The sequence below is a fragment of the Synchiropus splendidus genome, chromosome 15, assembly GCF_027744825.2.
Source record: "Synchiropus splendidus isolate RoL2022-P1 chromosome 15, RoL_Sspl_1.0, whole genome shotgun sequence".
In the NCBI taxonomy this organism is placed as follows: domain Eukaryota; kingdom Metazoa; phylum Chordata; class Actinopteri; order Syngnathiformes; family Callionymidae; genus Synchiropus; species Synchiropus splendidus.
Window position 1 is genome coordinate 14729455 of NC_071348.1, and position 27207 is coordinate 14756661.

The following is a 27207-nucleotide window of genomic DNA, read 5'->3' on the forward strand; positions in this document are numbered from 1 at the left end:
GTGGATCTCATGATCATTAGGGAGTTTCAGGGTGGGACAAGTTGTCTCAGTGGATGCTGGAGGTGGGAAAAGGCGCAGGAGAGAGCCACGTCCAACGGGAGGGGAGGGAGCGACGCATTCTCCCCCAGTACTTTCAAGCAGCGTCCACACTCACTGAAGACTGATCTCTGCTCAGTGACGTGTTTTCTATTAGCCCCTCATACATCCAAGCTGCGCGTCGGAGCTGCACGCCTCTAGTCATCGCCAGCCAAACGCCATCCTCGCGTTTATTCTCTCCATTCCGCGTCGCCGTCTTCTCATCCCGCGTCATCCCTCCATCTCGACGCCTCAGAGACCCCGAAGGAGGTAAGTCATCGATCATTTGGACCACACTGTTGATCTGCGCTCCGTCACTGGGAACTGCTCCACGCCACACTGGTTTGTTCTGGAACTTGGAGCATCAGCTGTGAGTACATCGAACGGTCCTCCTAACATCTTCGCACTCCTCTAATATAACACATGAGCGATGTGCTTTTGGCGGGCCTGCGTTATGTAAATTTAAGCGTTATCGTTCTGACGATGGGGACACATGGACGACTCCTTCTGCCCAAATTCGATCTGTTTCCGGCCGCATTATCATGTCATTTGTCTCCCAGTCCAGTGAGTTTTGTCTCAGCCAGCCTGCATGATGCTCGGCGTCCATTTTCAGACATGATAACATATACTGCATGATATACACGCGGTGTGGTGCGCTTCATGCTGTTCCAGAGGATCATGTCTGATCCTGCAGGTTCTGCAGGGCCAGTGTCTCAGCCTTCTGCAGGATTTGGGCCATATGATTTCAACATTTGTGGTCATAGTGGACTTTTGAAGAGCAAACAAACATCTGGCAGCAGATCAATCACTCCGCTTCCTTCAACATCTGGACTGAAGGTGGGGATGAGTTTGTCGGTGATGCTGTAGGAGTGCTCACTGCACCACTGGTGCTAGAGGTGCTGCAGGAGAATGCAGTGGAGTTGTCAGAGGTTTGATGGCGGGAAAAGAATTCCGAAGTATTTTCTTTGTTTGCAGGTGTTGTTGTGTCACTAGTTCTCCATAGTTAAACAATCAATCATAGCAGTCAACTGGTGTAAGCTGACTAAGTGCAGCTTTTATTATTCATTCTTTCTTTTCAACCACTCAACACGCTGTAGTGGAGACGTGGGAGAGCCGCTTTATCGGATATTTATAATACCTGCTTCTCACTGGCTACTTTGGCTTAAGACATTAGCCCGGCAGAATGGAGATCTGGCCACTGTCTGGTTATGATGCTCTGCTTCTCATTTACCACATCTATGAACCTCATCAGTTGTCTTCCTCTTCTCATTGAACCTGGTGTCTTCATCCATCACTTCTTATTTTTATCTCCAATGTTCTTCTCCGTCCCTCAGACCTCTTTGCACATGCCCCTGATCATTTCTGATCATGTCCTTTCTTATCACTAGGAAACCCATAAATAATAATGGTCAACTTAGACAACAGAATTTGTCATAAATGAGATCCCTCATGGAGTTAAGTAAATAAATAAAAATAAAAGTCAGATCATTTAGTCTAAATCAAAATAAAACTGAAGAGGTCACATCACGTCCTGTGACTCTGGTGTGGGGCTCAAAAGATGGGGTGAAGGAAAGGACAGTGGCTGGTGAAAGGAATTCTAGGTGAGATGTGCCACTTTCACATTTAAGTATCTCAGTACGATTTGTTGGAGACAAACAAGAGCATAGCAGCACTCTGTTAAACGCTACTTGTGAAAGATGTTGTGGGACGAGCAGCAGAAGATATTCTATCTAGTTGAATTTATGGGGCGTTTCCATCACAAAATCCTAAAGCGACAGATTCTACAGTGGAGATTGGGTGCATTTCTGGTGGCATGTGACCTTTTCATGCCCGTGATTGTCAATGCTGATGTGCACTTTTGCCCAATGCCCCACCAGCAGTATGCACAGTCAAGAACAAGACGCTGTTTTCTCCAAAGTATATTATTTGATATTTTGTTGTAGTGCACTCTGAACACTCTTACTCAAAAAAGTGATGATTCAAAAAATTAACATTAAATGTTCCTTTTAAAAAAAAATAGATGCACCAAATGGCCTGAAACAATGAGGTTAGGGGCAGTACCCCAGGACCTGGAGAAAAAGAGCCAAATTATAATAGCGAATCATAGGATCTGGGTGAAAATAATGACATCCATACACTGTACAAAAAAAACTAAACTAAATCTGACAACAGAATACAACAGAAAACACACAATACGCACAGCTGTCAGGCTTGTGAAAATACAAAGTACTTCAAGTAATCAAACCGACATCGCAATATTATAAAAACAGAACTGAAAAGACAGTAATGTGGAGCTCAGCATCAGAACATGCACATGGTGGTGCAACTCACACACGGCAGAGCAGAAGAAAACAAAAGAAGAAACAGAAAGCGGTCAAACTGGCTCACAGATAAATGCTACAAAAAGCATGGGGACGAAAATGAAACAAAACCCAATTAAACCTTTAAGCACTTATTGTTAACACCATAACTGATGTGTGGAGAACCATAGTTTTATTCTCTCGCCGGCATGCTCCTGTCACCAAGCCAGTCACAAGTGGACGTGAATATCATGGACCAGTTATGAATACCACCATGACTGCGTGGAAATCATGAAGCTCTTGAAGCTCAGTCATTGGTGATGCTAAACGCATCATATCAGCTACAAAAGCTCGAACAATGTCAGCATTCTGCCTGAGGTATTTGTACTATGAAGTCATGACCACCATGATTTCAAGTGCCACTGCATTCTTCCGACATTTAAAAGGTAAGCGTGGGCGGCAGGCTTATATTAGCTTCGCCCTCTGTTAGCATCTCACTCATTGTATTTGAAACCGGCTCCTTAATTGAGCTGTGCTTTAATAAATCATCTTCAAGCGTGCTCTGTTGACAGTCAATGATAGCATCTCTGAGAGCGCACGGCCCGTCACACCTCCTCTTCCTCCCACACTGCACAACAGCCCGTTTGTGCATTTGTGACCTTAATGATTGTCTCTCTGGATCCTGGATTAGCTATGTCGTACTATCATCAGCTGTTTACGCTGCCAAGTGACTCATAGCAGTCTATATCGGTGTGGAAGCCCACACAGGTCCTGCTTGTTTCATGTGCTGCCCAAGTCATTATGATCTGAAGCCTGGCAGCTCTGCAATAACAAGAGGAATTCGTACTACTACTGCCTCGCTCAGCTTGCTGGGCAGCTCATTGTCTCTGTGTCTCATGGGAGGAGAGACCGGACTTCACCATCGGTGCTGCACATACCTGCTATTGTTAGGGTGTTTTTCTACCTCTTATCTTTCTGAGTTGCCTGACTTCGATTTGATGGTGCAGCCAAAATTGTATCACTAGATCAAACACATTTAATCTCAATTTCAAAGCAGAGCCGTAGCTATCTGAGTATAAATCAAACTTGCAAACTGTTGTGGTCCAACAATTCTGTTTGTGATTTCAGGGCAGCGAAAGCGTTTGTATCTGAAGCGTTCTACTTGACTCCTGTCATGTGTTTGCTTACAGCTTTTTGAGAGCTTTTGTTACTTACAGTTCAGACAGCCGGCGAACACAAGCTTGTAAGTCTGACACTGTGGCGGAAGTCTGTCGTTTCAGTTATGGGTTAAATATGTCTGGGCAGTCATAGGCATACGAAAACAGTAAGGTTTTAGAAGTAAAGTTCTGAAAAACAATCCCAAATCTGGATGTGATAGACAATTGCTCACTTACTGTTAAAATTTCACAGAAATAGTCAACCAGTGTTTCTGGATGAAAGCTTTATTGTGCAAGATAGAATGTACTTGTCTTGCATTTATTTATTTATTTCTAGCTTCTATCTTGCCCATCGAACCTGTCCAAAATCCATCCAGACAGAGTTGTCTTGTTCATATTCTATCCACTTTAGAGCTATAAAGATGCAGCGACACTCAGTGGAAACAGTGATGTGCCTCTTTGCTAATAGTTAACATGAGGTTTCACTTCAAACCTTTAACACTTGGAGTACACCAAGGTTTACCTGGCTGTTTAATAGTTGACTATTGAACAACTAATTGCAGCACTGACTTAATATGCTCTGAAATAGGCTGCGAGAAACAAAATGCTCTGCAGAGCTGAAGCAGGCAGTGCAAGACTGTGGTAGAAACCTTGCAAGCCGCTCCACTAAGGACAGAGGTGCCACACCTAAATTTCATCAGGGACCGCGCTGTCTGCCCGTGTCACTCCACGGTCTGATGATGACCGAGCCGTGGTCAAGTATCAAGTCAGATTGTCTGTGCGATCTGTGATCGTTTAGTGTGAGGTGTGATTCCAAGTCAGTGTTGAATTTTGAAATTCTACTTGACGTCCTGAAAATAGATGGTAGTCGGTGAGTAGTCTGTGTTAAGGGGTTGTAGGCGCATGGCAACACTGTAATTTGGGTTGAGTTTATTGATTATTTTTCTGTGCTGCAGTTCTTTGTTTCCTTCTCTAGTGTTATTAAAATTAACAATACTACATATTTACACGGCTTGAAGCCAATATTCTACAGTGATTAGAGTTTTTTTCCTTTTATTGTTCAGTAGTTACATAAAGATTAGTAATTCATGTCAATATATGCATCTCATTTCATCACATTATGCATACCTGCCTTACAGGGAAAGAGTGTAGAGTACTTATGAGTACTCACTGGTTTCGATGAAGAGTACATACGCAATTACGCAAGTTACTTTGAGTTTTTTTCCCAAATATATTGTGATTTGAACTACATTCCTCAGTACACTTTTACTTGTAGATAGGTGACGGTCAAAAAAAAAGAAAAAATGTCAGAAAGTGATGTTCAAAAACTATATGCTTCTGTTTCGTGGTATCAGTAGCCATTCTATGAGTACGGTTATGTGTACTCAAGCCAGGTATCGGACTGATTCCCAATACCTGTTTTGGCATCCCGAGGCCAAATGTTGATTGTACCAGATTTCATGTTGGTAAAGAATGATTTATTGCTTGTGTTTTGTGACTAGGGATTCTCTGATCGATCGGTCACAAGCCATGATCGGCCGATTTTATCGTGATCGGTCAGTACCGATCACTGCCTGTTATTTCCAATCACAACAAAAGATCACGTGTGACAGTCGGTGCTCTGATAAAGCCCTGCTGGTTGCGATGCATCCGCTCCTTCCTACTTGTTGTTCCCTCGGCAGCGGAATGTCTATTGTGGAGGTTCTTTCAATCTGTCATTTAAAGTTTGCATCCTGCAGTATATGCATAGGGATTGGCGATATGGACAAATGAAAATCATCACGATAAATGTTGTCATTTCAGCGATAACGATAATTATCACGATAAATACATTTTCAGTCTATTCCACCATGTGTTGTACACACTACAGTTTCTCTTGAAACTGTTTTATGATGAAACTTAGTAAGTTGGTCATTATTTGTTCATGTTTAAATGTAATAGCTAACTAAGTGTAGTAAAATAAACTTCAATGGTGTCTGACAGTCTGTGGTTAAATTGAGGATACTGCTGCCAACAACGGATCGGATGTCAGTCGAATATCCAACTATTTTCTCGAAGGTGATTCGCCGACACGCCAGTGCAGCGAGAGACCTGCAGGTGTTGATGTGAACCGAGGCTGATAACCGCGTCATAAAACCTATTAAGACCACTCCATCTAATAAAACAAACACCGATCCAGAGACACAAGAGTCGACTAGTGTCATGATCAAATGTTTCCTGTATTATGATACAAGATGAGTTTAAAACTAAGATCGTGAATCGAAGTCAATCAAACTCTCGACAACTGTGTCGGCTGTCAAATGCTGCGGAGGTGGAGAGTACGGTGGCGTCACGGTCTCGTCTTATTCATGTATGCAAATCCAATACAGCGAGTGTGCCGTGTGTTTATCGAATTTATCGTGATATGCAGAAGTTGTTTTTACCGGTATACCGGTATCGTGTACGATAAGTTATCGCCCATCCCTAATGCTGAATGCTGTGCTAAAATTACATAAGCACAACAGCCATTTAAAGCACTAGCACTTGACAGAGCACAGAGAGTTTTCAGGACTCATGAAAGTGAGACCGCTGATTCCTCAGCATCAGGCTGTTAGCAGCTACCGCTGAACAACTCCAGTGCGCGCAAAATAGCCCAAGAAATAATCATTAATTTCAAAGAGCTTGAAATTAATAAATAATAGTGCTCTCTGTCTCGGAGTCCGGTTACAAGTGGCCAGAATGTAAATATTTCACGGACGTAGGAAAGTCTCAGGAGATTCAACAAACTGCGACGCCTCACGTCAAACGAAATGCTTTCAGTTGTCCTTTTGACAGAATAGTTGCAGCATTCTGTGAGGTTTTTCTATTTTTTTCTTCCTTGAAGAGGTATATTAAAGCATGTCTGAATTAAATGGATTTAATGGTTTATTTTTTCATTACAATCTGTGGCAAGAATCTGAAGACATAAAAACTATAAGAACATGCCTGAATAATGCTCTAAAGCTGCTTGATGTTTCAGAATTGGGCTCAATAATTTGACATTGTTTGATCTATTTTGTTTGTCCCTTTGCATTTTTTTATTTTATTTTCAATAACCTAGAGTTTTGTTACACTTTCATCGTGTTGGAATTGATCAAAGCACACAGTCATTTCTTCTCTGATATGATAAGTTAAATTACAGGTTTCATGTTTATGAGAGGCAACCATCCATGTTGCAAGAGCGCGCCTTTCATCCCGCCAACAGTGTCGCAAATCACAGAATATGGACTGCAAGGTTTACACAAAACCAAATATGGCTCCCACAACGGCAAAGCCGTGGGTCCGTGAAGGAATGAAAATCAGCAGATTCAAATTCAGCAAAATTACCAAGTAGAAACAGAATTTATGGTGTCCTGTTGAAAAAAATGGCGCCTCTTTAACTAAAAGCTTCGTTGGTGTCTAGTGTGTCTAGTGCTGCAACGATTTGTTGACGTCATTGGTGATGTCACCAACAAAAAATAATTTTAAAAATCAATTTTCCTGTACTTATGAACTGTTATACCTAACATTCATTCTATCTATTCTACTCTATTTTAAGAAATCAGTGACAATAGGTGTCAAGTATTATGCGTGATAAATAGTGTATACACTTGAATTTTGCAGTAATATACCATTTTATTTTGTTTTAATAGTGTTAAGCAGAGGCATTTAGATGGTTTTTTTTTCATGAAAAGGGGTTTGTGCACCCCTCAAATAGCAGAAATTCTGACACAGAGCATTCTCAACATGATAGTCTTGGACATGAGACCAATATCTATGGTTGAGGATTATGGGTTCAAGCAGATGATCCAAAATTTTCATCCATGCTAAACCTTGCCATCAAGAACTCATTTTACAAAACTAATTGAAGACAATGAAGTATGAGACTGCAGTCACTTACATTAAAGATGCTCTTAAATTGAAAAAGAACTAGCCCCAGCAGCTGTTGCCTGGACGAGCATTTCCACAGAAGCATATCTTGGCATCACTTGTCACTTTATATGTGATGAATGAGAACTCAAAAGCTTGCGTCTCACTACCATGCCACTAGAAGAGTGACACACTGGATCTAACATTGCTGGATGGATTGAGCTAGCCATGGCAAGGTATGAGATCTCTGCAAGTAAGATTGTGGCTGTTGTCCATGACAATGGGGCCAACGTTGCCCTGGCTGCAAACATTCTGCAGGAGAAGCATGGGTGGAGGTCACACATTACAATGGATTGGCTCTAAAACACCTTCAAATCACAAAAACTCCGGGAGCAGAAGATGTCTAGTGGAGCACTTTTAAAAAAGTCAACTGACTTTGAGTAAACTGAAGAACAAACTAAAACAGATTGGGACACCAGAGAATAAACTTGTTCAGGATGTTGCTACCAGGTGGAAGAGCACCTTTCACATGATCACACTTGAACAAAGATGGCCACTGAGTGCAACAATAAAGTCCAAGCTCTCACACTCCACCCAACCCAACGGCTTGGAACCTGTGAAGCTTATTGTTTTCATTTGTTATGCTGTTACCAGCGCTGATGTACTTATAAGGGCAGCCTCTTCTGAAGACTGATAGTCCCCTTTCTCGGTGGAAGGCAAATAAAGCAAAGCATCCAACACTTGCGTCAATAGCGAAGTCACTCTTGTGCAGACCGGCTACCTCTACACCATCTGAACGCCTCTTGTCAGCAGCTGGAAGTATCATTTCAAAGAAGAGCGCCAGCCCCAAGCCTAAGCATGTTGGCATGCTCACCTTCCTGCACTTCAATTTTAAAAATGATTTTGTTGTCTTTTGGTGCTATTGGTTTTTAAGATTTGTTTGTCATTTCAGAGGTCAGCAGTGGAAAAGGATATTTTTGTGTTGATAGTTTGGCACACCCAGGCTTTGTTTCATTATTAATGACACTTCCAATTTATCCTTTAAAAGCAATTTCTATGACATATTAAACATATATATTCACAAAAAGACTAACTTTCAGATCTGGTGTGGTAGATGTCCAGATCCCCAAATACATATAAATCCAATGTTTCCATTTAAGCACTGATGTTACATACAGAGGAAAAAAAATGGAAGAAAACTGTGTTGGTATGTTTGGACTCTCTGATGCTCTATCAACTAAGCTATGACGCGAAACTGCAATTCTGTTCTCGCTCTCCAACACTTTAACAGAACCAAAAACTTCAATACTGTATACAGACATTGGATCATACTGAAGCGTCGCCATGATGACGGTCGGAACTGGCTACGCTTAACACTTAACACCAAGGACAACAAAGATATAGTCAAATAAAGAGGAAACGTGTGATGCATGGGTCATTTCACCTCCTGGTTCAGGTTGCGCTGCATGGTGTTTGAGCGCGTCACCTGTCACTTTTCGGCTTCGGTGTCTCATTCGAATGTTGCCTTTTTTCACTAGTAGGCCTCTGAATGATTGGTGCATCCCTAGTCAGAGGTCATCATTTATTGTAGTATAGCTAGTAAATGTGATTCTGGCTTGTACGGTGTTGTGCTTCTCTTCTTTACCTCCAGCTCTGCGGCTGTTGCTCGATCAGTCATGGTTGGAGTCAAGGAGGGAAAGGATGAGATTAGTGACAGCGACATACAGGTCTATCAGATGCTCAAATTGGTGAATGGGGTTTTGTGTGTGTATGTGCTGCCCAACTGCTATACGTTCTTCAGCTGTTCATGCTTTAAAAGATGGACATGGTTATCACGCATTAGTGGCTTTTCCCACATTAGCAGCGTCGTAAAAATGTACTGACAAGGATTTAATGATCAAGTTTGGATTGAAAGATGACAGCATGTTGTCCACAGTGCAACAGTCGTATTAGAAAATCACTTTTAATGTGGGTGGATAACAGCATCTATTACCAGTTTGCACACTTGAAACTGCTCGTGCTGCGCGGAGTTGACTGTCTAACCTATGATTAAGAACCCAAACACAGTCATTAGTCATCGCTCTCATTGTTAAGAATCTGCATCTCTCCTCTTTGCTCTGCTCCTCTTATAAATTAACAATACGCTGCCATCTCTGGAATAAAAATGGAAATGAATGGCCCTCCTTTTGTTCCATCTGTAGTCACTTTTAATACTCATCCCCGGTAATGCAGGGACAGTTTATTTTGGGAGCCTCTTGGACCAAGGTGTGACTGTCACTGGCTCCTCGGGCTGTTCTTCAGACAAAGCTGAACTCAAATAACCTGAGTGGACAATGCTTTTTATTTCATTGTTGTGCGCTCATCGGTTTGAGTCGCTGTGTGTTCATTCTGTCTGTGCACCTGTGTGTCGTCGATGTGTGTGCCCCAGCTGTGGGGCTCAGGTGTGAAGATTTGTTTCATGATTGGGCAGATAAATAATCTCAGCCCCTGAGTGTCAAAGAGGCATCCTAATACTCCATGATGCCATGACACGACCACATCTAGCAAATGTTTCCTGAAATCTAAAGCGTTCATGTCAGGTTTAGTCTTTGAAAGCGAGCACATGACGTCATGTGTAAGAAGAAAGATGTTTTATGGCTGTCATCATTTATTCAACAAGCAATTTGGTGGTTGATTCATGGATGCAATGAATAGCGGATGAAGCAGCATGCTGCAAAAGTTAAACCCCAGTGTGGCTTTTATTGCGGCTGTAATTGTGATTTTTTTTTCATACTCTTAATGGCATATTAGAATCTTGACGTGTCACTACTGCACTGACATTACGACCTTACGAAGCATTACGATTTTGTAGCTCATATTCAGAAGCTTCAGACGCAGTTAGGCTTGATAGTTGGTGTGGATTTGAGTAACATGGCAATGGCAATTTGGACCTGAATTTGAGGACGGAAACGTTCCATGCTCTGTCACCTGCTGGTGCTTTAGGGGCTTTTCACACTGCGGATTCTGTCCTGAGTCCAATTCGCCCCCCTGCTGCGCCCCTACCTCTGGCGATGTCCTTTTTTTTCTCCTCAGCTGGCGGCGCTCTGGGCGAAATTGCTGGTTTGTGACCCACGACGAAGCTTGTCTCAAGGAAGTTGTCATCAGCCTGTTTACGACCATATTTCGATCATAAACAGCCTGGTCATCAGGCTTTTATCTAGTTGGCTGCGCTGTTCAATGACTCCTGTTCTGTAGCACCAGTCTCCCGCTGCTGTGCCCCTTCGTGTTCTGGGAGTTTGCAAAGTTGTTTTTGAATGATACTGTCCGTCCAGACAGCGATCACACCCTTTACTGCTCCGCATTCATCATGTTTGTGTGGAGTCGCGCAGTACACATAGTTTCTGGGATCTAGCGCGGAGTCGCCTGAGGCGAGAAGCTCACCCCCAGCGGAGAGACAAGGGCCAGCTCTTCAGTTGGGATGAAGTCCATGGCCGGTTTGCTTGTGTTCACATGTTGGACGTCTGAGCCGAACACACTTTGTCTCAAGACAGAGTGCACAGTGTAAAAAGCCCCTTAGATTGTGAAAATAATCCGTGCCATTGAAGCCTTTTAACATGCTTCCTTGCAGAGCGTTTTCCCATTGCATGTGCTGCAGGATGCAAACTTCACATGACAGACTGAAAAAACCTCCACAGCAGGTGTGTTGCTGTGAGTAGGGAAGAGCAGACGCGTCACAACCCACGGAGCTTCATCAGAGTGCCAGCTGTCACACGTGATCGTTTTTACTGATCTGCAATGACAGTGATTGGCATTTGCCGATCAGGATATTGGCCGATCATGATCGGTGGCCAATCGGTCAGCGCATCCCTACTTTTAAACCTTTAAAAACCCTCCTCGTGGTGTTTTAAACATTTCCCATGATCTCAGATCCGGAGGCGCTGGTTACAACCCAGCATAGGGGTTGAAATGTATTACTTTAGAATAAAATTAATTCATTTTATTTATTAACAGCGCTTTATTTCGAAGCACTTTCCTAGTTGGTGGGACCCCCACTGACCTTCGCAATAAATTCTATTCTGATTCTGAAAGGGTGCTGGCAAGAACCTTGGACAATAAGCTTCTCCTTTGGAGACAGAATCTCAAGCCTGGATATGATGAAAAATAAATATACACGCGACAAAAACACTTCACAGTGCCCCTGAAAAGTGGTGAGGGAACACATTCTCGGAGAAGATCATGAGCTCACATCACTACTTGACAACAGATATTACTTACTTTATTATTTGAAGAATAAAAATAATCTTATAAGACTTAAAATGTTATGAGTCCAGTTAGCCCTTTAGTTACATTTCACAGTTTCATATTCAACCGTAATAGTGTTGGTTAGCTTAACTGACAGTGACTTTATAGCTCACGCTATAACAGACTCTATTACAAAGTGCTGAAGGAGTCGATTTACCCATGTATTTATTCATTAAATACCAATATTCTGCACTTAAAATATTGCTGCAGTATCATGCCATCAAGTATTGCAATGTTTGAGTGTATCAATATTTTCTTACACCCATACTTGGTAATAGCACCTTATCTGCCAGGAGTGAGACAGTGTTGGAAAAAAGGCACAGCAAGGTAGCGAGGTTGGCTGATGGAAAACATGATGGCAACCACGGCCTCAGTTTATAAGATGATAATTGGCATCGATATTGTGACCTGTGATGCGCAACATTCCATCTGAAGTCTTATTTTTCAGTCAACCCACTGCAAATTCCAGATATCATCCTGAAAGCTTCTGCAGCAGCTTTCTTTCTCTCTCTCCGGTGGATTTGCTGATGTTGTTTTCTCTGCCCTTAAAACTGTGCCACATTTCAACCTCATTCCTTTTCATCACCAGCTGCTACATGTTAAGTCAGCATCTCAAATCATTCGCTGGGATCTGTGAAACGGTGACTCCTGTTCAGTGCCAGCCTCCTCCCGCACTTGCTTCCTCTTTCTTAATTATTGGATGCAGTATTTCGTATAATTGAGTTATGATCATCTGGACGTGAAAGTCGCGCTCAGAGGGATTAACTTCAGTTGATAATTATTTAAGGTCATTCATTTCTCTGTGGTGTCATAGACGCACACACTAGGACATGATGTGTGTTTGGAAGCTGTTGAGAATGTTCTTATTCCTCAGGGTTGGCATTATGTTGATCAGGTCGAAAGGTCGTTGGAAACACACATCCTATTCCCTCACAGCCATATTGAAGCCACTCTTGCGCTTGAGAGAGATAACGGTCCTCTGTGGAGATTCCTCCTTCCTTCCAGCTCTGGTTCGGGTCCCCCAATGCAAACAGGATGTAACCTATTTCAATCACGGTGCCATATTGCATCTTCAATTATTAAACCCTCTGACTGCGCTGCATTATGTGTAATAAATAATGACGTTAAATAATGTGTGAGTCTATTTTCTCGGGTGTTTGTCTAAGAATGGAGCCAAGCATGGCCAGTTCGGCGCTCACACTGTTACTGCATTAGCTCACTGTCACGGCTGGTCAGAGTCGACAAGTGACTTCGGCTCATTTTTGTGTCTGTTTTACATTCAGTCTCTCTTGACTCTCTCTGCCTTATTCTCTCTCCATCACCATGCTCTTCCCCCACTCTCACTCTGTACTGATCTAGACTTTGGAATTCAATGTTGCTATGGTAACAATGTCGGGTTGCTGCCTCCCCCTCTTGCTCCTCTTATTCAGACTAGAGCTGACTCTGGAGTCATGGGGTCTTTAGTCAGTATCTGTGTCACTACTACACTGACTCTCTCCTAACATATATAATAAGCGAGTGTGGAAAAAATATTGAAATATGTAGCTCCTATTCATTGGGAAAAATGTCGCTTTGATTGTGTACTTGTGTACTGCTTTACGATAAGTATTTGAGTAGTCTTCAAATGCCATTGTAGCGCCAACGTTAAACTGCTACTTTGGCTGACATTATATTTACGTTCACATGACTGATTTCCATGTTTAATGTTTCTTTTAAGCCGACAATAAATGATGCCCAAACCTGCACACTATAAACTAGCATCTCACATTCTGCATTGTTCACAAGCATCATTCTTGTACGACTTACTGAACAGAAAATCTGACACAATCAAAGTGTAAACACTTCACCTACATATTATGATGAAATGAAATATCTTCATTCAACCACTGGATTTCCATTTCTTTCCACAACACATGGAGAGCAGACTTCAAAATCTCAATTTTTGTATGTATATTAGATCCCAAAATTCAATAGTGAGCAGACATATACAGTTGGGGTGTGAATGTTTTACTACCTTTCTACTAGCTCTCAAATAGAATCGATTCTGTAGCTATTTTTGGGCCACGATTCGATTCAAACGATTTTATACTTAATGATTTCTGATCATGATCTAATCTAATCTGTTTTGCATGACAGAATTAAAGTAGTTCAATTAAACGTGCTGCCTTTTAAATTCTGAGGAAAGTGCCTTTACTGGTGACTGTCCTTTTCATGGCAAGGCACAGGTGTCTCAGTGAAAAACGTATGCACCCATGTATTTGTTGTGTGCACTTGATCTATGTTTAGTAATGCTTGCACGCCGTGTGAGTCGTGCCCAGCTTGGTGTTTCCGGGAAGTCTGTGAATCTTGAAATGCTTGTAGCGAAGGTGGATCTGGTTGGATCTTCTTCCCGCCATCTTTGTTTTGCGACTTTACGTGCGTGTATGCATTCCAGAACAGGCTGTGCAGTGATGTCAGGATGTCACACGGTTTTGCAAAATGGTGGCCAGCATTTTTTAAAACAATTTGGGAACATTTTTTGAATTGTAGCAAATAAAAATCACCATTAGGGATGTATTGATCCAACTTTTATGGTCCCAATACCGATACCTCGGCTCTGGGTATGAGCTGATTCCGATCCAATGTATTATCATGTATTACCATCTTTCCATGCTGTGGGATAACACTGGTCATGCTTTCAGTAAAATGCAAAAAATGAATATGATGATGTGAAATTACAACATTGATATTATTTTAAAGTGTTTACCAAATGTCGAGTGCACTACTGCACCGCTTCAAATCGGCAGGGAAACTTTTCAAAGCAGCACTACGTGCAACAGTGGAGTGGAATGTACAGACAGGAAATCAACCTGTGAAAAGTGATAATAATAATACACGATGTGTTGACATTACTCGCATTTTACTGTGAGAGCAGAAAAGACACCACAGCATGGGCTGCAGCTCTGCGCTGCATGAAGCCGAAACCATGGCACAGCACCTGGCCATTTGAGTGTAAATGACTGTAGTTCATAATCGCAGTTTTAATTGTACTTTTGACGCAAGAAACTCTGAACAGCTAAGATTTGATTAAATCCACTCGTGTCTGACCAGTGTAGGTGCCAAATTTATCTGCTAATGCGCGGGATGATGCACAAAACACATCGCCGCTAAGATAATAACAACAACAAACATGGAGGAATCCCTGAACAAAAGCAAACAAAAGCATCTGTTTGCTTTGGTTCAGGGATGTTTTTCACTATGAGAGACGTGAAACATTGAATGTCATCTCTCTAGACTTAGATAGTTATTATATTTAAACATAAATAATGATGTTGGAGACAAACTCCATAAGTTTCATAATAAACAGTTTCAAGAGAGACTGTTGTGTGTAGACATGGAATAGAATAAAAATGTATTTATCGTGATAATTGTTACAATAAAATAATTCCAATAATTATCTTTATCGGCGAAATGATGAAAATGTATCATGATATTCTTTTTGTCTATATCGTCCATTACTAGTGTAAGTATTTTTTTTCAGTTTCCCAGTGCTCACTGTATAAAAGCTTAGGTTTTTGTCTCACGTTTACATACCTACACACCACTGTTTACTACTCTCATTTCTTTTGAAGTTATTGTCATAAAATTGTCTCGACCTATATTGACGCATCAAAGTGGAGATTTGCATCAGAGCTCATTCATTTTAATAGGGAAGATTAATGCATGTTTAGTGATTGGCTGGTCTTCTGCAATTATTTGAATTGAAAATAATTGCTTCAGCCTACACGGAAGTGGTAGGATCGATTCGGTAAGGGTGAAAACTCCTTCATGGATGCGTATTTCCCCTGCCAAATCACTAAAAATATCTTTGTAGGTGTATAATTGTCTACTACGGAGTCTATTCTGATTTTTTGTGCGATACCAAATAAAAACAATTCAATAAAAACATACATTCCAGTCAATCACCATGCGTTGTTCAGCAGACCGCAGAGAGAAACAGACATAAACGAACATAAATGGGAAGTGGACAGATTTGGTACCTACACCGGTGAAACTGCAGATGGTCGTCCCTTTTTACCTGCTCCATCTCTGCTGCGAGAGAAACGCAGACCCAGACCAAGGATGAAGAGATTCAGGAGGATTATATGTTTAGGAATGTAGTTTTAAGCACCTGCCATGACATCTTTAGTTACTGAGACTTGGTGAGGAATTTATTTCATGATTGGATAGCGCAGTGACACGTGATCTTGTGACATGATTATATTCTTAACTGAACTTATTTTTTTCATCATTCTAAATCCATTGCTCAACACACACACTGAGTTGCTGTGGACATCCATTAATTCATCCTAGTCTGCGACAAATAGTGAACCACGAGTACATGGTTATCTGATCTCAGGTTACTGAGCTATCTCATCCTAGATTAGTGGTCTCTTTAAATGCATCTTGCGTATCTTGCGGCTGAGTGGAGAGCTGCCGCGACACTCCACACTGCTTGTGTTGGAAATTGAAAACTATGCTGCAGTATGCTTCAGCAAAGCTGCAGTTAGTGCCAAGACCGGCTCACGGCTCGGCAAATTTTCTTTATGCCTGATCCCGCTTTAAGAGGCTGAATACCAGGAGTGGGATCGGTGGAGCCATAATTCTTATGGGAATCTTTTTTTTTTTTTTTAACAATGAGTTGCAACACATTGTGATGTGTTATTTATATTCTTTTGTTACTTTGTTTTGTTTGACCGTGAATGAAAAAATTAACAAATATATTTCATACGTCATCAGTCATCAGCAGAAATGCCTTGTGGCCCCACATGGTGAAAATTTGAGTAGCCAAGAAATTATTTGACAAATTTTCTACCGCATCCTCACTTCAGCTTCAGCTTTACTTGATGGCAAATGGAACAAATTGAGTTTTAAAATTGCCTACCATTGTTTTGAACCAGAATTAGGGGGACTGGCACATTAGCTCAAGAAGAAATTCACTGTGGAGATTATTGTGGGGTGCACGTTTTTTTGTATGGGAATTAATGAAGCAGCTTAAAGAAAGCTCATGTCATAATAAAAGAAGAAAAATGATTCATGTATTAAGGAAAAGTAGAGTATAAAAATATTGTGATGTAGTGTGAAATGTGTGTAGAGAAATTACCTAAAAAAGTTTTTTCAATGTGGTATTTCTTAAATGAGGTCATTTTAAAAAACGTTACATAGGAATAGAGAATGCAATTGCCGTTGAGAAAATTGAGCTGTTCTTATAAGAGCTTGTTTGGTTGTTGGGACCACCAGGGGGTACAAAGAGTCAGGGGCTCAGAGAGATTGTGTTGGTTCTGAATCTCAAGGGCAAATAAATACAAACATTTACTTGTGGACGTGTTCGATATGGAGTGGTTCAACCGAAGATGCGTTTGATGTCTCACTCGCTCTCAGCACCTCTAATGAGAGATGGATGAACAGATATTGCTATGACACTTCTCTCTTTAAATGCACTGAAAAGAGTCAATTCTTCTCATCCCTGTCTGCAGCAGCGGAGCTGGCATCATGGGCCCTCGTGCACGAGCTTCCTGCTAACAGAAGACAATACTGGGAGCCAGACAAGTGTACAAGCAACAACCCTCGGCACAACCAACTTTCCACTGTGAAAGGCGGAACAAGAAGACGAAGAAGAAGAAGCAGCAGCGAGAGTCCAGCGTAAAAGAGGGAGAGAGGGAAGTGGGCGGGATAGTCGATGGATGCTGTCCGGATTGAGGGGACAGCACTTTCTTCACTGTCGAGGAAAAGAAAGATTTCAAAATTGAGTCGAAGGATAGAAACACGCCATCAGGTAACTACCCTCTGACCATATGCCCCTTTCATCATGGTCCTTGTCAATATGTCTTTCATTTGTGTGAGGGCAGTATTCAGGCCGGCTGGTGCTGCTTAGGCATTCATCCCCAGCCCTGCTGTTTCTGAAGGGACAAGCATCAGGATCATGAATATGGAGAAGTCTTAGATTGGAGGATGTGATCTTTTGTTTTGACATCAATTCTGTCTTGTTAAGCCGAGTCAGCAGAGTCATTCAACTCTCCTCCAAGGACACCTTGTTGTCCTCTTCCTCCTGCTCCCCGCTGAGCACCCACTTCTGTCGTCATGTTAGCTAGACTCAATGTCCTTTCCAATTTCTTTTTCTAAACTTTCCCCACCTTTCTCTCCAAAGGCATGGTGTGTGAGAAGGGGATCCAGATCCTTCTCACCACCGTGGGGGCATTCGCTGCCTTCGGCCTGATGACAGTGGCAATAGGGACGGACTACTGGCTGTATTCTCGTGCCCTTATCTGCAACAGCACGGCCAATGTTTCGCAGGACGATCCCCACAATAAGGACAAGAAGGACCCTGGAGCACTCACCCACTCTGGACTGTGGAGGATATGTTGCCTTGAAGGTAAGAACAGACATTCAAGTTCTTTTAAGAAAGGAAGCAGTGTCAACGCTGTGACGGGAGCATATATGGGTCAGCCACGTTTTGACTTTCAAATTCTAAACTGCAGTAGCCGGCAGGTAACAATCGCCACTGTGCAATGTGTTTTCACTTAAAGAAAGGCTTCATTATTACTTCCTTTACTAACATAATGCTTTAAGATGTCAGAGATAGGGTCTCATCACTGCGTACTGTAGATGATGTTGGCAACATTCAATTCTCATTGGAGTAGTTTCCAGTGCAATGGCATGGTCGAGAGTGGGCTACACTTAATCTCTGATTACAAGTGAGGGATTGACAATCGACAGACAGGTCTGTGGAGAACAAAGAGCCCAGCCAAAAGGAAAAAAAGCTTGGTTTGCAGCTCAAGCTACAGTCGTTCACTCGGCTGTGGTCAGGAAATAGGACTTGTCCAACTGAAGAGATGCCCCAGAACATGGTGGACCAATGCTTTAGGTGAATAGGAAGATGGAAGTCTGGGTGTTTTTACTGGATCCAGCAGATTTATTTAAAGGAAAGTGTCTTGAATTATGTTAGAGCAGGTCACAGAAGTGTCTCAACTAATCTTCTACATTGTAGTACCACTTATTGTCTCGCTCACTACCGATAATAACCATTCATATAACCATCTGTGCTCATGGGAAAGGCTGATGAGATGATCCATGTTCATGGTGGTCTCAAGAAAGTGTTCAATAATGGGCAATAGTGAAGTGACTTCTCAGTGTTTTAAAATCCGCAAACCTTGTTGATATGATTCACAGCAGTTTGCTGTCCTGACTCTAGATGAGTGCAGTCAAGTTAGAATGTTTCTTCACGTGAGAGATTTTGAGCTCCTCGATGTTTGACCATCAAGTTATTAGAGCAAGAAGACTGACATCATAGTTTACATAATAGGGGTTAAAAAGTCAAACTATTTAAGAAGAGGATGTGGAAGCAGTTGCAGAAGTAGCTGTTTGAAGGACATTCATACTAAAGTTACGGAATTCACGCCAAGATTTTTTTAAACAAAGCAGGCCATCATCAAGTGGAGTGGGTGAACTGTGTCAGTCACAGTGATACCGCTCATTGTCTAAAATAAGGAACTAGAAGTGGATAAATTCATAAGAACAGTTGCTGACACTCCCCCTGAGACAATGGTGATAAAACCAAGCGCCCCATGTCATTCCTCACACTGCAGAGATGGCAGAAAGATGTCTCAGACGTATACGTTTTTTAATCGAAGGAGTGACTTTATTTCTAATGATCTCACGAAAAATGGAATGTGAAATCTCAGCTTACTATATAAGAACCACAGAAACATCTTTTGCATAGCAAGTACTGGCTCAGAGAGGGTTCAGCTGCACAGGTCGAAATATTGTCTCCACCTCTGAAGCCAGACTTATAGACTGGTGTTTCTAGCTAGAAACCTTTAAGAATTACATGATGGTTAAATGTGACTGTTCAAATAATCATAAATAATCATTATATATAAGATTTATATTGTACATATTCTTTTGATTTATTTTAGTTTGCGATTACCACGTGAACCTTCCAGTCAGTTAGCCTTCGGTAATGCAGCAGGGGACATGCTTTGCTGCCTCTTAGGTCTGGTAGGTCACCGTCTTGGTGCCATCTGAAGTTACTAACTCTGCAGCGAATAAATACAAACCTTCTGTGGGTAATCGCGGCAGAATATAATCCTTGTCTTATCATTTACGGTGACATTTCTGGCCAGCCATGCTTTGAGAACCTTGGACTTCATCACTTCCTGGTGGGATTTCATGAAGATGGGGCGTGATCTGGCACACACTATGGGTATCCTCTGTGCGGAGTCAATGTCAGGTTCCTCTTTGTTTCTCACCTTGTCCCTAATTATCTTTCTGCACTGAGTATCTCATCATGTTTTGGGAACTTACTTTGTCTCTCTATTGAGATCTTTGAGGCTGTGTGTCTATCAATAAGAGGTGCGCTCTTCCCTTTTGTTATGTTTATCTGACATTTCAGCCATATTTCCCACCATATTCTCTGATCGTTTTCACATTTCACCTCTGTGTCAGATGCTTGTTGAGGGGCAAGTGGCTGATTTGTGGCTTTTTCAACATAATTACAGCAACTCACAATTCTCTGATGAGCCACTTCTGTTCCTAAGTGTTTCAAACAGACTCTCCTGTGGTCGTGTCAGTCAGAGCTCTAGCTTATGCGATTGTCCCCTTAAATGACAACGCATTTCAGTCACTGAGATCGAAAAGGTGAAGAACCTCTGGACGAGTCGTTTCAGGCCTATAGCAGAACATTTCTGCTATCAGTTGTGGAATTAAATAGTATTTTATATTTTAGATGTTTCTTCCATACTGAATTGGAGTCACTTCCCTCACAAGTTGTTAGATGTTCAGAAAGACATCAAACATTTCTAGCTTAGCTCCATTATTGGCCAGATCAATAATGCTTAGTCAGGACGTCCCCATGAGAGAGGCCGCATATTGTGCATTATAATGAAGCAGCGTCGCTTAAAACAAACCATTTATCTCCATCTTGAATTCTTTTGATCATTTTATACCAATAGTACAAACAGAAAATGGCAGCAGGCCTCTTTAAATCTTTGTCTGTCACTGTAACTTAATCTGTCGGTTCATTATACCTCACACAGACTTTCAGGGGAAGAGGGTGGGTGTTTCTTACCGATATGATGGTATATCCTCACCATTCTACAATGCCAGTTTGCTCTCCTCTGTCAGCTTCCTGATTTTAAACAACAGTCGCGGCAGCACTGCAGCAGCGCGCCCCCACACACTCCCACCAATGCCTCATTTTGCCTCCTGCTACTCTGCTCCACTCTTTTATTTCAACATAATTCATCTGCCAGATGACACTTTTTTTCCATTTCCGAGTCTTTATCTTTTAGCATTCCGCTTCATACTCTCTTGCGGTGAGCTTGCGATCTTGGCGTGTCTTAGAGGTCGGCATGGTGTTTGTGGGCTGTTGAGCCAAGAAAGATCCTCAGTAGTGCGGTGGTGCATTGAGGTGCAGCCAGTGTGGAAATGCAGGACATGAGAGCTCTGAAAGATTAATGCCCAGGGGTGGGAGGCACATTATGCTTTGGATAAAGATGTGTCCTCCCCAACTCTTCTGAGGGAACCACAGGAAAGCTATTCCTGTCAGCAGACGATAATTTGCTGAAGGTTCTGATGCTTATTCATGCCACTTTTTCAAGTATGCAGATTTACCTCTAGCAATGCATGGAATTAGTGCTGAGCATTATGACTTTTTTTTTTCAAAATGATCATTTTATTTCACAGTATGTTTGTTTGTTAACATCATTTTCTTATCATTTTGACAGCAATTACTGCACTTAGTTGGCTAGGAATTACTAGTGTTATTAAAGTCAAGGAGCCAGAGCATGAGTGTTGCAGTGAAAATACAAAACACAATTTTGCACCTTGAAAAAAACAGCATTGTCTTGTATCAACACTGAGTGGCATATTTGACTGATGTAACATTATTCATACCCTATCAAAAACAAGTTGTTTTTTTTCAGTCACACATTAGTATTTCACCTTAGAGTTGACATAAATAATATTTGTGGGCAAGTCTAGAACCATGACCAGCCATGTCATGCGAGGTAACACTGTGCAAGGTGTTAAATTAAACTTGAACAACAAAGCCAGCATGACCAAAATTATTCATACCCAGTGATAAGACCGATAGCCACAGGATATTCAAACAAACCGTCGTCTCTGAGGGTCATTTTGTTCTTTAACCAGTTTTCGGACTGAAAGTTGACTTGCTCCTGACATTTCAGTCATTTTCAACACAAGACTTGCCATGGCAAAGACCAAAGAGCTCAGTGAGGACTTGAGAACACGCATTGTAAATGCTAAAAAGGAAAGAAAGGGGTACAAAAAAATTGCCGAACAATTTCAGGTGCCAGTAGCAACAGTGCCAGCAGTACGAAAAAATTCACACCGTCAAAAACCTCAAAGGACGTGGCTGGAAGTCAAAAGTGTCACCTGGATGAAACAGTAAATGAAACAGTAATGCTAGTCGTTAGTTTGTTGGTAGTTAGTATGAAGTCTTCATCCTCAAACTGAGGCGTAACCTTGTTCAGACCGCCCAAAATGTCCTCACACGGAGATGTTTTGCCAAGAATCTGTCCTCACAACACACACATCCACAGATGCACACAATAAAAATACATTGCTGTTTGTTCTCTCATGTTTCAGGAGTCAAAAGGGGTGTGTGTTCCCAGATCAACCACTTCCCAGAAGATGCAGACTTCGACCATGATGGTGCTGAATATGTCCTGCGTAAGTCACATTCAACATCCTTTCGGACACAGATGATGACGATTGTGGTTTTATTCGGAGCTTTGTAGATGAGCTCAGCAAGAAGCAAACGTGACTGTGTGCGCTAAAGGACAGCAGAGATTGGATGCCCTAGTTGACGCTGAGTGCCCTGGAGCCATTTCCTTTTGCTCTGTGATATGCTACATGGGAGCCCCGGCAAACATCTAGAGGAGCTTCTGTTCTGTTTCTAATGTTGCTGAGGCATTTTGTTGGCATTTAGGTGGCATTTCCTCTCGGGTGGCCTACTTATCAAGAGAGTGTGTGCGTTTTCCTATTTTTCGCTCCAGGTTATGATTTTCTCAAGGTTTTAGGCGTGACTCCACCTGGTGGACAGCTTGTATACTTGACCTGAGAGCAGCTCCATCCATTCAAAAAGAATCGGCCTGGTATGGTGGCTACAGAATAATGTCTGTGACACTCAGTATTCGAAGAATGTGTTTTGTGGCAGAGAGGTTCTGAACATCCTCTGTGTTTGTTAGATGGTACAGAAAAGCCAGCAGCCCTCAAACACAGTGTGGTGACGACGCTACATCACACTTCCAGGCCCCTCCAGGGAACATGCAATTGCCTTCCACGCAGCGTTGTCTTTTACATTCATCGCTGGAGAAAAGGGGTTGAGGATATTAGAATGGCTAGCAGCAGTTCTGTTCGCTGCCGTATAAAGAGCACATGAATGTTTGTTCCTTAATATTCTAGAGTACTATCCGCTTTAAGTGAAGTATTGTTCAATAGACTCTGAAGGATTTGTGTTCACACTGAAGCCAACAGCTCCAGCAGAAGAAGTTTTTTGCCGCCGGAGTACAAAGTACTGGCAGTTGAGTACTTGCTGTTATCGAAGCCCAATACGAGTACTTAATAATATCATAGCATGATCCCTGAATAAACATGTCATGTCTCTCATTTTGAGTTCAGCTGAGCAATCTTAGCATATGCTGATGTATAATACATAATATACTGGTACTGCCTTCAGGTTTACGTATGCAGCATTCCCTCATTTATCGCAGGGGTTACATTCAGGGACCACACGTGACATTTTGAAAATCCAGTTTTCACAGGTTGAACAATCCTCAGTGCCACATGGAGCAACAATCTGGAGTGGTGTTCCGTCTCCAGGCCTTGCATCAGGATTATGTTTGTCACATGAGAAAGGGCAAGTGTTGCATGAGAGCCTGTGACCACCCTCAAGGAGAGGCTTGGTCTGACTTTGGGGATGACAAATTGAAGTGGAGGTGGCTGACTTGCTGTGGCAACCCCTTGTGGGAAATGCAAAACACAAAGATCAGGTTAAAGTCCTTGACAAATCTGGTATTTGGATCTTAGTAAGCCGTTGACGTGTTTGTGCTGTATGTATTATTGTCATGTCCTTGCAGAGTCCAAGCTGAACTTATTGTCTTCTCATCTTCAATCCAGGGGTTGTAAGGGCTTCCAACATCTTTCCCATCCTCAGTGCCATCCTTCTGCTCATGGGAGGTGTGTGCATCGCTGCTAGCCGTTTCTACAAGAGTAAAAGGAACATCATTCTTGGAGCAGGAATCCTTTTTGTGGCTGCAGGTAAATGAACAAAGTGTGATGGGTTGGTCAGCTGAATTATCAGCCCAATATGGGAATTTATTGATGACGTTGATGTTGATGATCATCAACAAATCATAAAAATACATTTTTTTTAAATATATTTTATTTGTAAGATGTTATTTATATTCATGTAGGATAGGTAATGTTATTATTCTTTAAAAATTTACCACACCGTGTAAAAATGACCAAACAATACTCCAGAAACACTACAATGCTGCAGAGACGCTTCTGCTTTTTTTGGCCCTCGTGATTTTGCAGACACGTTTGTGAGTTGTCCAAAACAAGATGAAGCCTGTCTGGCAGAGTTAGGGATGCGCGCTGATCAGCCGGTCACATGGATTAGTTATCAATTTGTAATGAAAATGCAGTTATGATGAGTGCTGCTGGGTATGTGGTGTGGAAGAAAGAAACCATAAAAAAACAGAAAAAACACTAGCAGGAACAATGCAACAACTATTAAGTCAAAGGGACATAAAAAAGGGGTATGAGTCAACACTCAGTTGTGATCAGATTTGCTATAATTTGACCTGTGTTCCATATGACAACATCTTATTTCACTTCAAGTTCTCTTTTTTGATGGAATTTGGTTGAGAATATTGCAGAGAACACTGTTGCTGTTATTGCTGTTGGACTAGAGAAGTTCTTGCATTGCAATGTCCTGCTGATTGTTGTGTGTGATGATGTCATTTCTTGGAGAACAAGGCTCATCTGTAATGCTATCGGTTGACTGTGTTGATTTGATACTTGTTGTTGATGTTTCTCACTTTAGCAAGCACACAGAGCAGGGGACTAGGTGTGAAACACAGCCGCGCTAGGGCCAACCTTGAAAACGCAGTCCTATTTGTGGGCCTACCTAAATTTCTATTTCTAACAGACAGTAAAGCAGGATGTGATGTCAGCCTTAATTTTAATAAGTGGTGGGTGTTCTATTTTGTTTTGTGGAATTCTTTTCCATCTGCATACATTTACATGTTGAATAACATTGAATAACTGACTCTAGTCCAATGTAAGTGCTCGTAAAGTTAACCAGTCAGTTGTCTGTTCTCTCAGGTTTGAGCAACATCATTGGTGTGATCGTCTATATCTCGGCGGCACTTGGCGACATCTCTCCAAAGAAGGACGAGGACAAGAAGTGGCAATACTCCTACGGCTGGTCTTTTTACTTTGGGGGCCTGTCGTTCATCATGGCCGAGATGGTTGGCGTCCTCGCCGTCAACATCTACATTGAGAAGAACAAGGAGCTGCGGTGTCGCTCACGCACCGACATCTTCAAGACGACCACACATGCCATGCTGCGCCTGCCCAGCTACCGCTTCCGCCGCAGATCCCGCTCTTCGTCCAGATCGACAGACCCCTCACGCTCACGAGACCCCTCACCAGTAGGGGGAGGTGGAGGGAAGAACTTTGGTCTTCCTCCATCTGCGCTTCTGTCCCAAGGTCCCATTTCAGTTTCTACATTACCCAACCCTCACTCTCGCTCTCACACAGCTCTGGCTGGAGGTGATATCTCGCTCTACACGCTGTCCCGTGACCCTAAACTTGGGGGTCTGCCACCGATGTACGGAACGGTTGACAGGGCCACTCTCTACCAGCTCCACAACTGCTTCCCAAAGGAAGGAGGGGGAGGAGGTGTGATGATGAGTGGCACACTTCCTTCACTTAAGTCACACAATCCGTCCAATTCCAACTCCAACGCTCCAATGTCCAACTCAGTGGGATCTGGTCCTCCACCTTTCACCTCATCCACCATAGACCGGGAGCGAGGGATGGGGACACTAGACAGGCTGAAGGGAGACCGAGAGAGCAACTCCAATACTCTCAACAGGAAGACCACACCAGTGTAGAGGGGCGAATGGAAAAGAAAAAGTGTCCGCTGAATCTCTGCAGACAAAAGAAAGAGTAATAACTGAGAGATAATAACAACAACAATGAACCTTTACAAGCTATTTTAAGAAATTATTTATTTTGCTATTGACATAATGCAATTAACTGTGACTCCGCACCAAAAAGCTTGTCACATTGTCATGCAATAATAGCGATAATTTAACCAGATCATCGTGCGTGTCGATTGTTGTTGTAATTGTCCTGTGTTATTACCAGTGTGGGCAACTTACTTGCTCTAGTTTTAGACCTCGAAAGACTATAACTGTGCGTTTCTCTCCACACAAGCTGTGTTCAAGTGTCAAACGTTGAGCATGGGTGTGCACAATTCATCGGAGAATGAAAGCTTGTTTTTTTTTTTTGTTTTTGCTTTTTTTGGACCCCATATGAGTCATTTGTGAATACTGTAAATTGTCTTCCAATATGAATACAAAAAGAAATGCAACAACAAACGTGAGCGACTGTGACCACCTTGTTAAAACAAGTTTACGACGAGCCTGTCTTATTTCCATTCTACTCCGTGTTAACAGTAGTTATTGTAGCTATAGTCGTGTTGATGCTGTTCGTTCTTGGGCATTAACAAAAACCTCAGCAGAAAAATACGGAAATACATTTGTACAGAGTCGGGCAAAGGTTGCTGCCTGAGCAGAAAAAAAAACAACTATTTTTTTCAATGAAATGTCCTAAAGTGACACATGCAACTCATCAGTGGCAAAAAATATACATTGTGTATGTGTGGTTTCAAGGGGATGCATTGTCGAGACATTTCAGAGGATAAATCCACATTGTAATTTACGCATATATTTGTCTAAACACGTTTTTCAGGACCACTGTTGAACCTGGGTCTGTATTTTTGGCAGTTTTGCTGAAGTTTCTTTCCCTTGGACTCTTGTTCAGTGGTCTACTCCACCCACCTCTGCTCATCAGTGGTCGTCTGATGGCTTGTGGTCTAACAACTGACAATCCCTGAACTCTCCCAAAGGTTTTGTTCACTGTGCTTCCACTGCTGATCCCCCATTTGGAACTGGTTCTGTTTCTGTTCTTGAGAATGTAAAAATATGTCAACGACCTGCGCCGACCACCGACCCAAGAGAAATGGACCAGGCTGTGGGATGAAGAAGACGCTCAGCAGAAGTCATGTTTCTTTTATGAATTTGAGAAGATGTGATAAACCTGCACACAGATAGCATTTATGTGGGCAATATAAATAGTATGTAGTGGAGAATAGATTTACTAGACAAACGACTTTGGTTTATCGAAATGTGAGATAAACCCAAACACTGTATTGCACGAAATTTATAGAAAAAATGAATAATAATAATAAT

At 42.1% G+C, this 27207-nt stretch overlaps 1 protein-coding gene across 2 annotated transcripts; it reads left to right on the top strand.

Annotated features, from left to right (window-relative positions):
- Positions 1-27207, top strand: cacng8b (calcium channel, voltage-dependent, gamma subunit 8b). Of its 2 annotated transcripts, none has more exons than XM_053887673.1 (6): positions 1-445; positions 17176-17474; positions 17847-18071; positions 22307-22390; positions 23840-23980; positions 25052-27207. In XM_053887673.1, exons 3-6 carry the CDS (start codon positions 17849-17851, stop codon positions 25843-25845), a joined length of 1242 nt encoding a protein of 413 aa, XP_053743648.1. In that variant the 5' UTR covers positions 1-445; positions 17176-17474; positions 17847-17848; the 3' UTR covers positions 25846-27207. The 2 variants fall into 2 exon arrangements, with proteins under 2 accessions (XP_053743648.1, XP_053743647.1); XM_053887672.1 differs by having other exon boundaries at positions 1-345.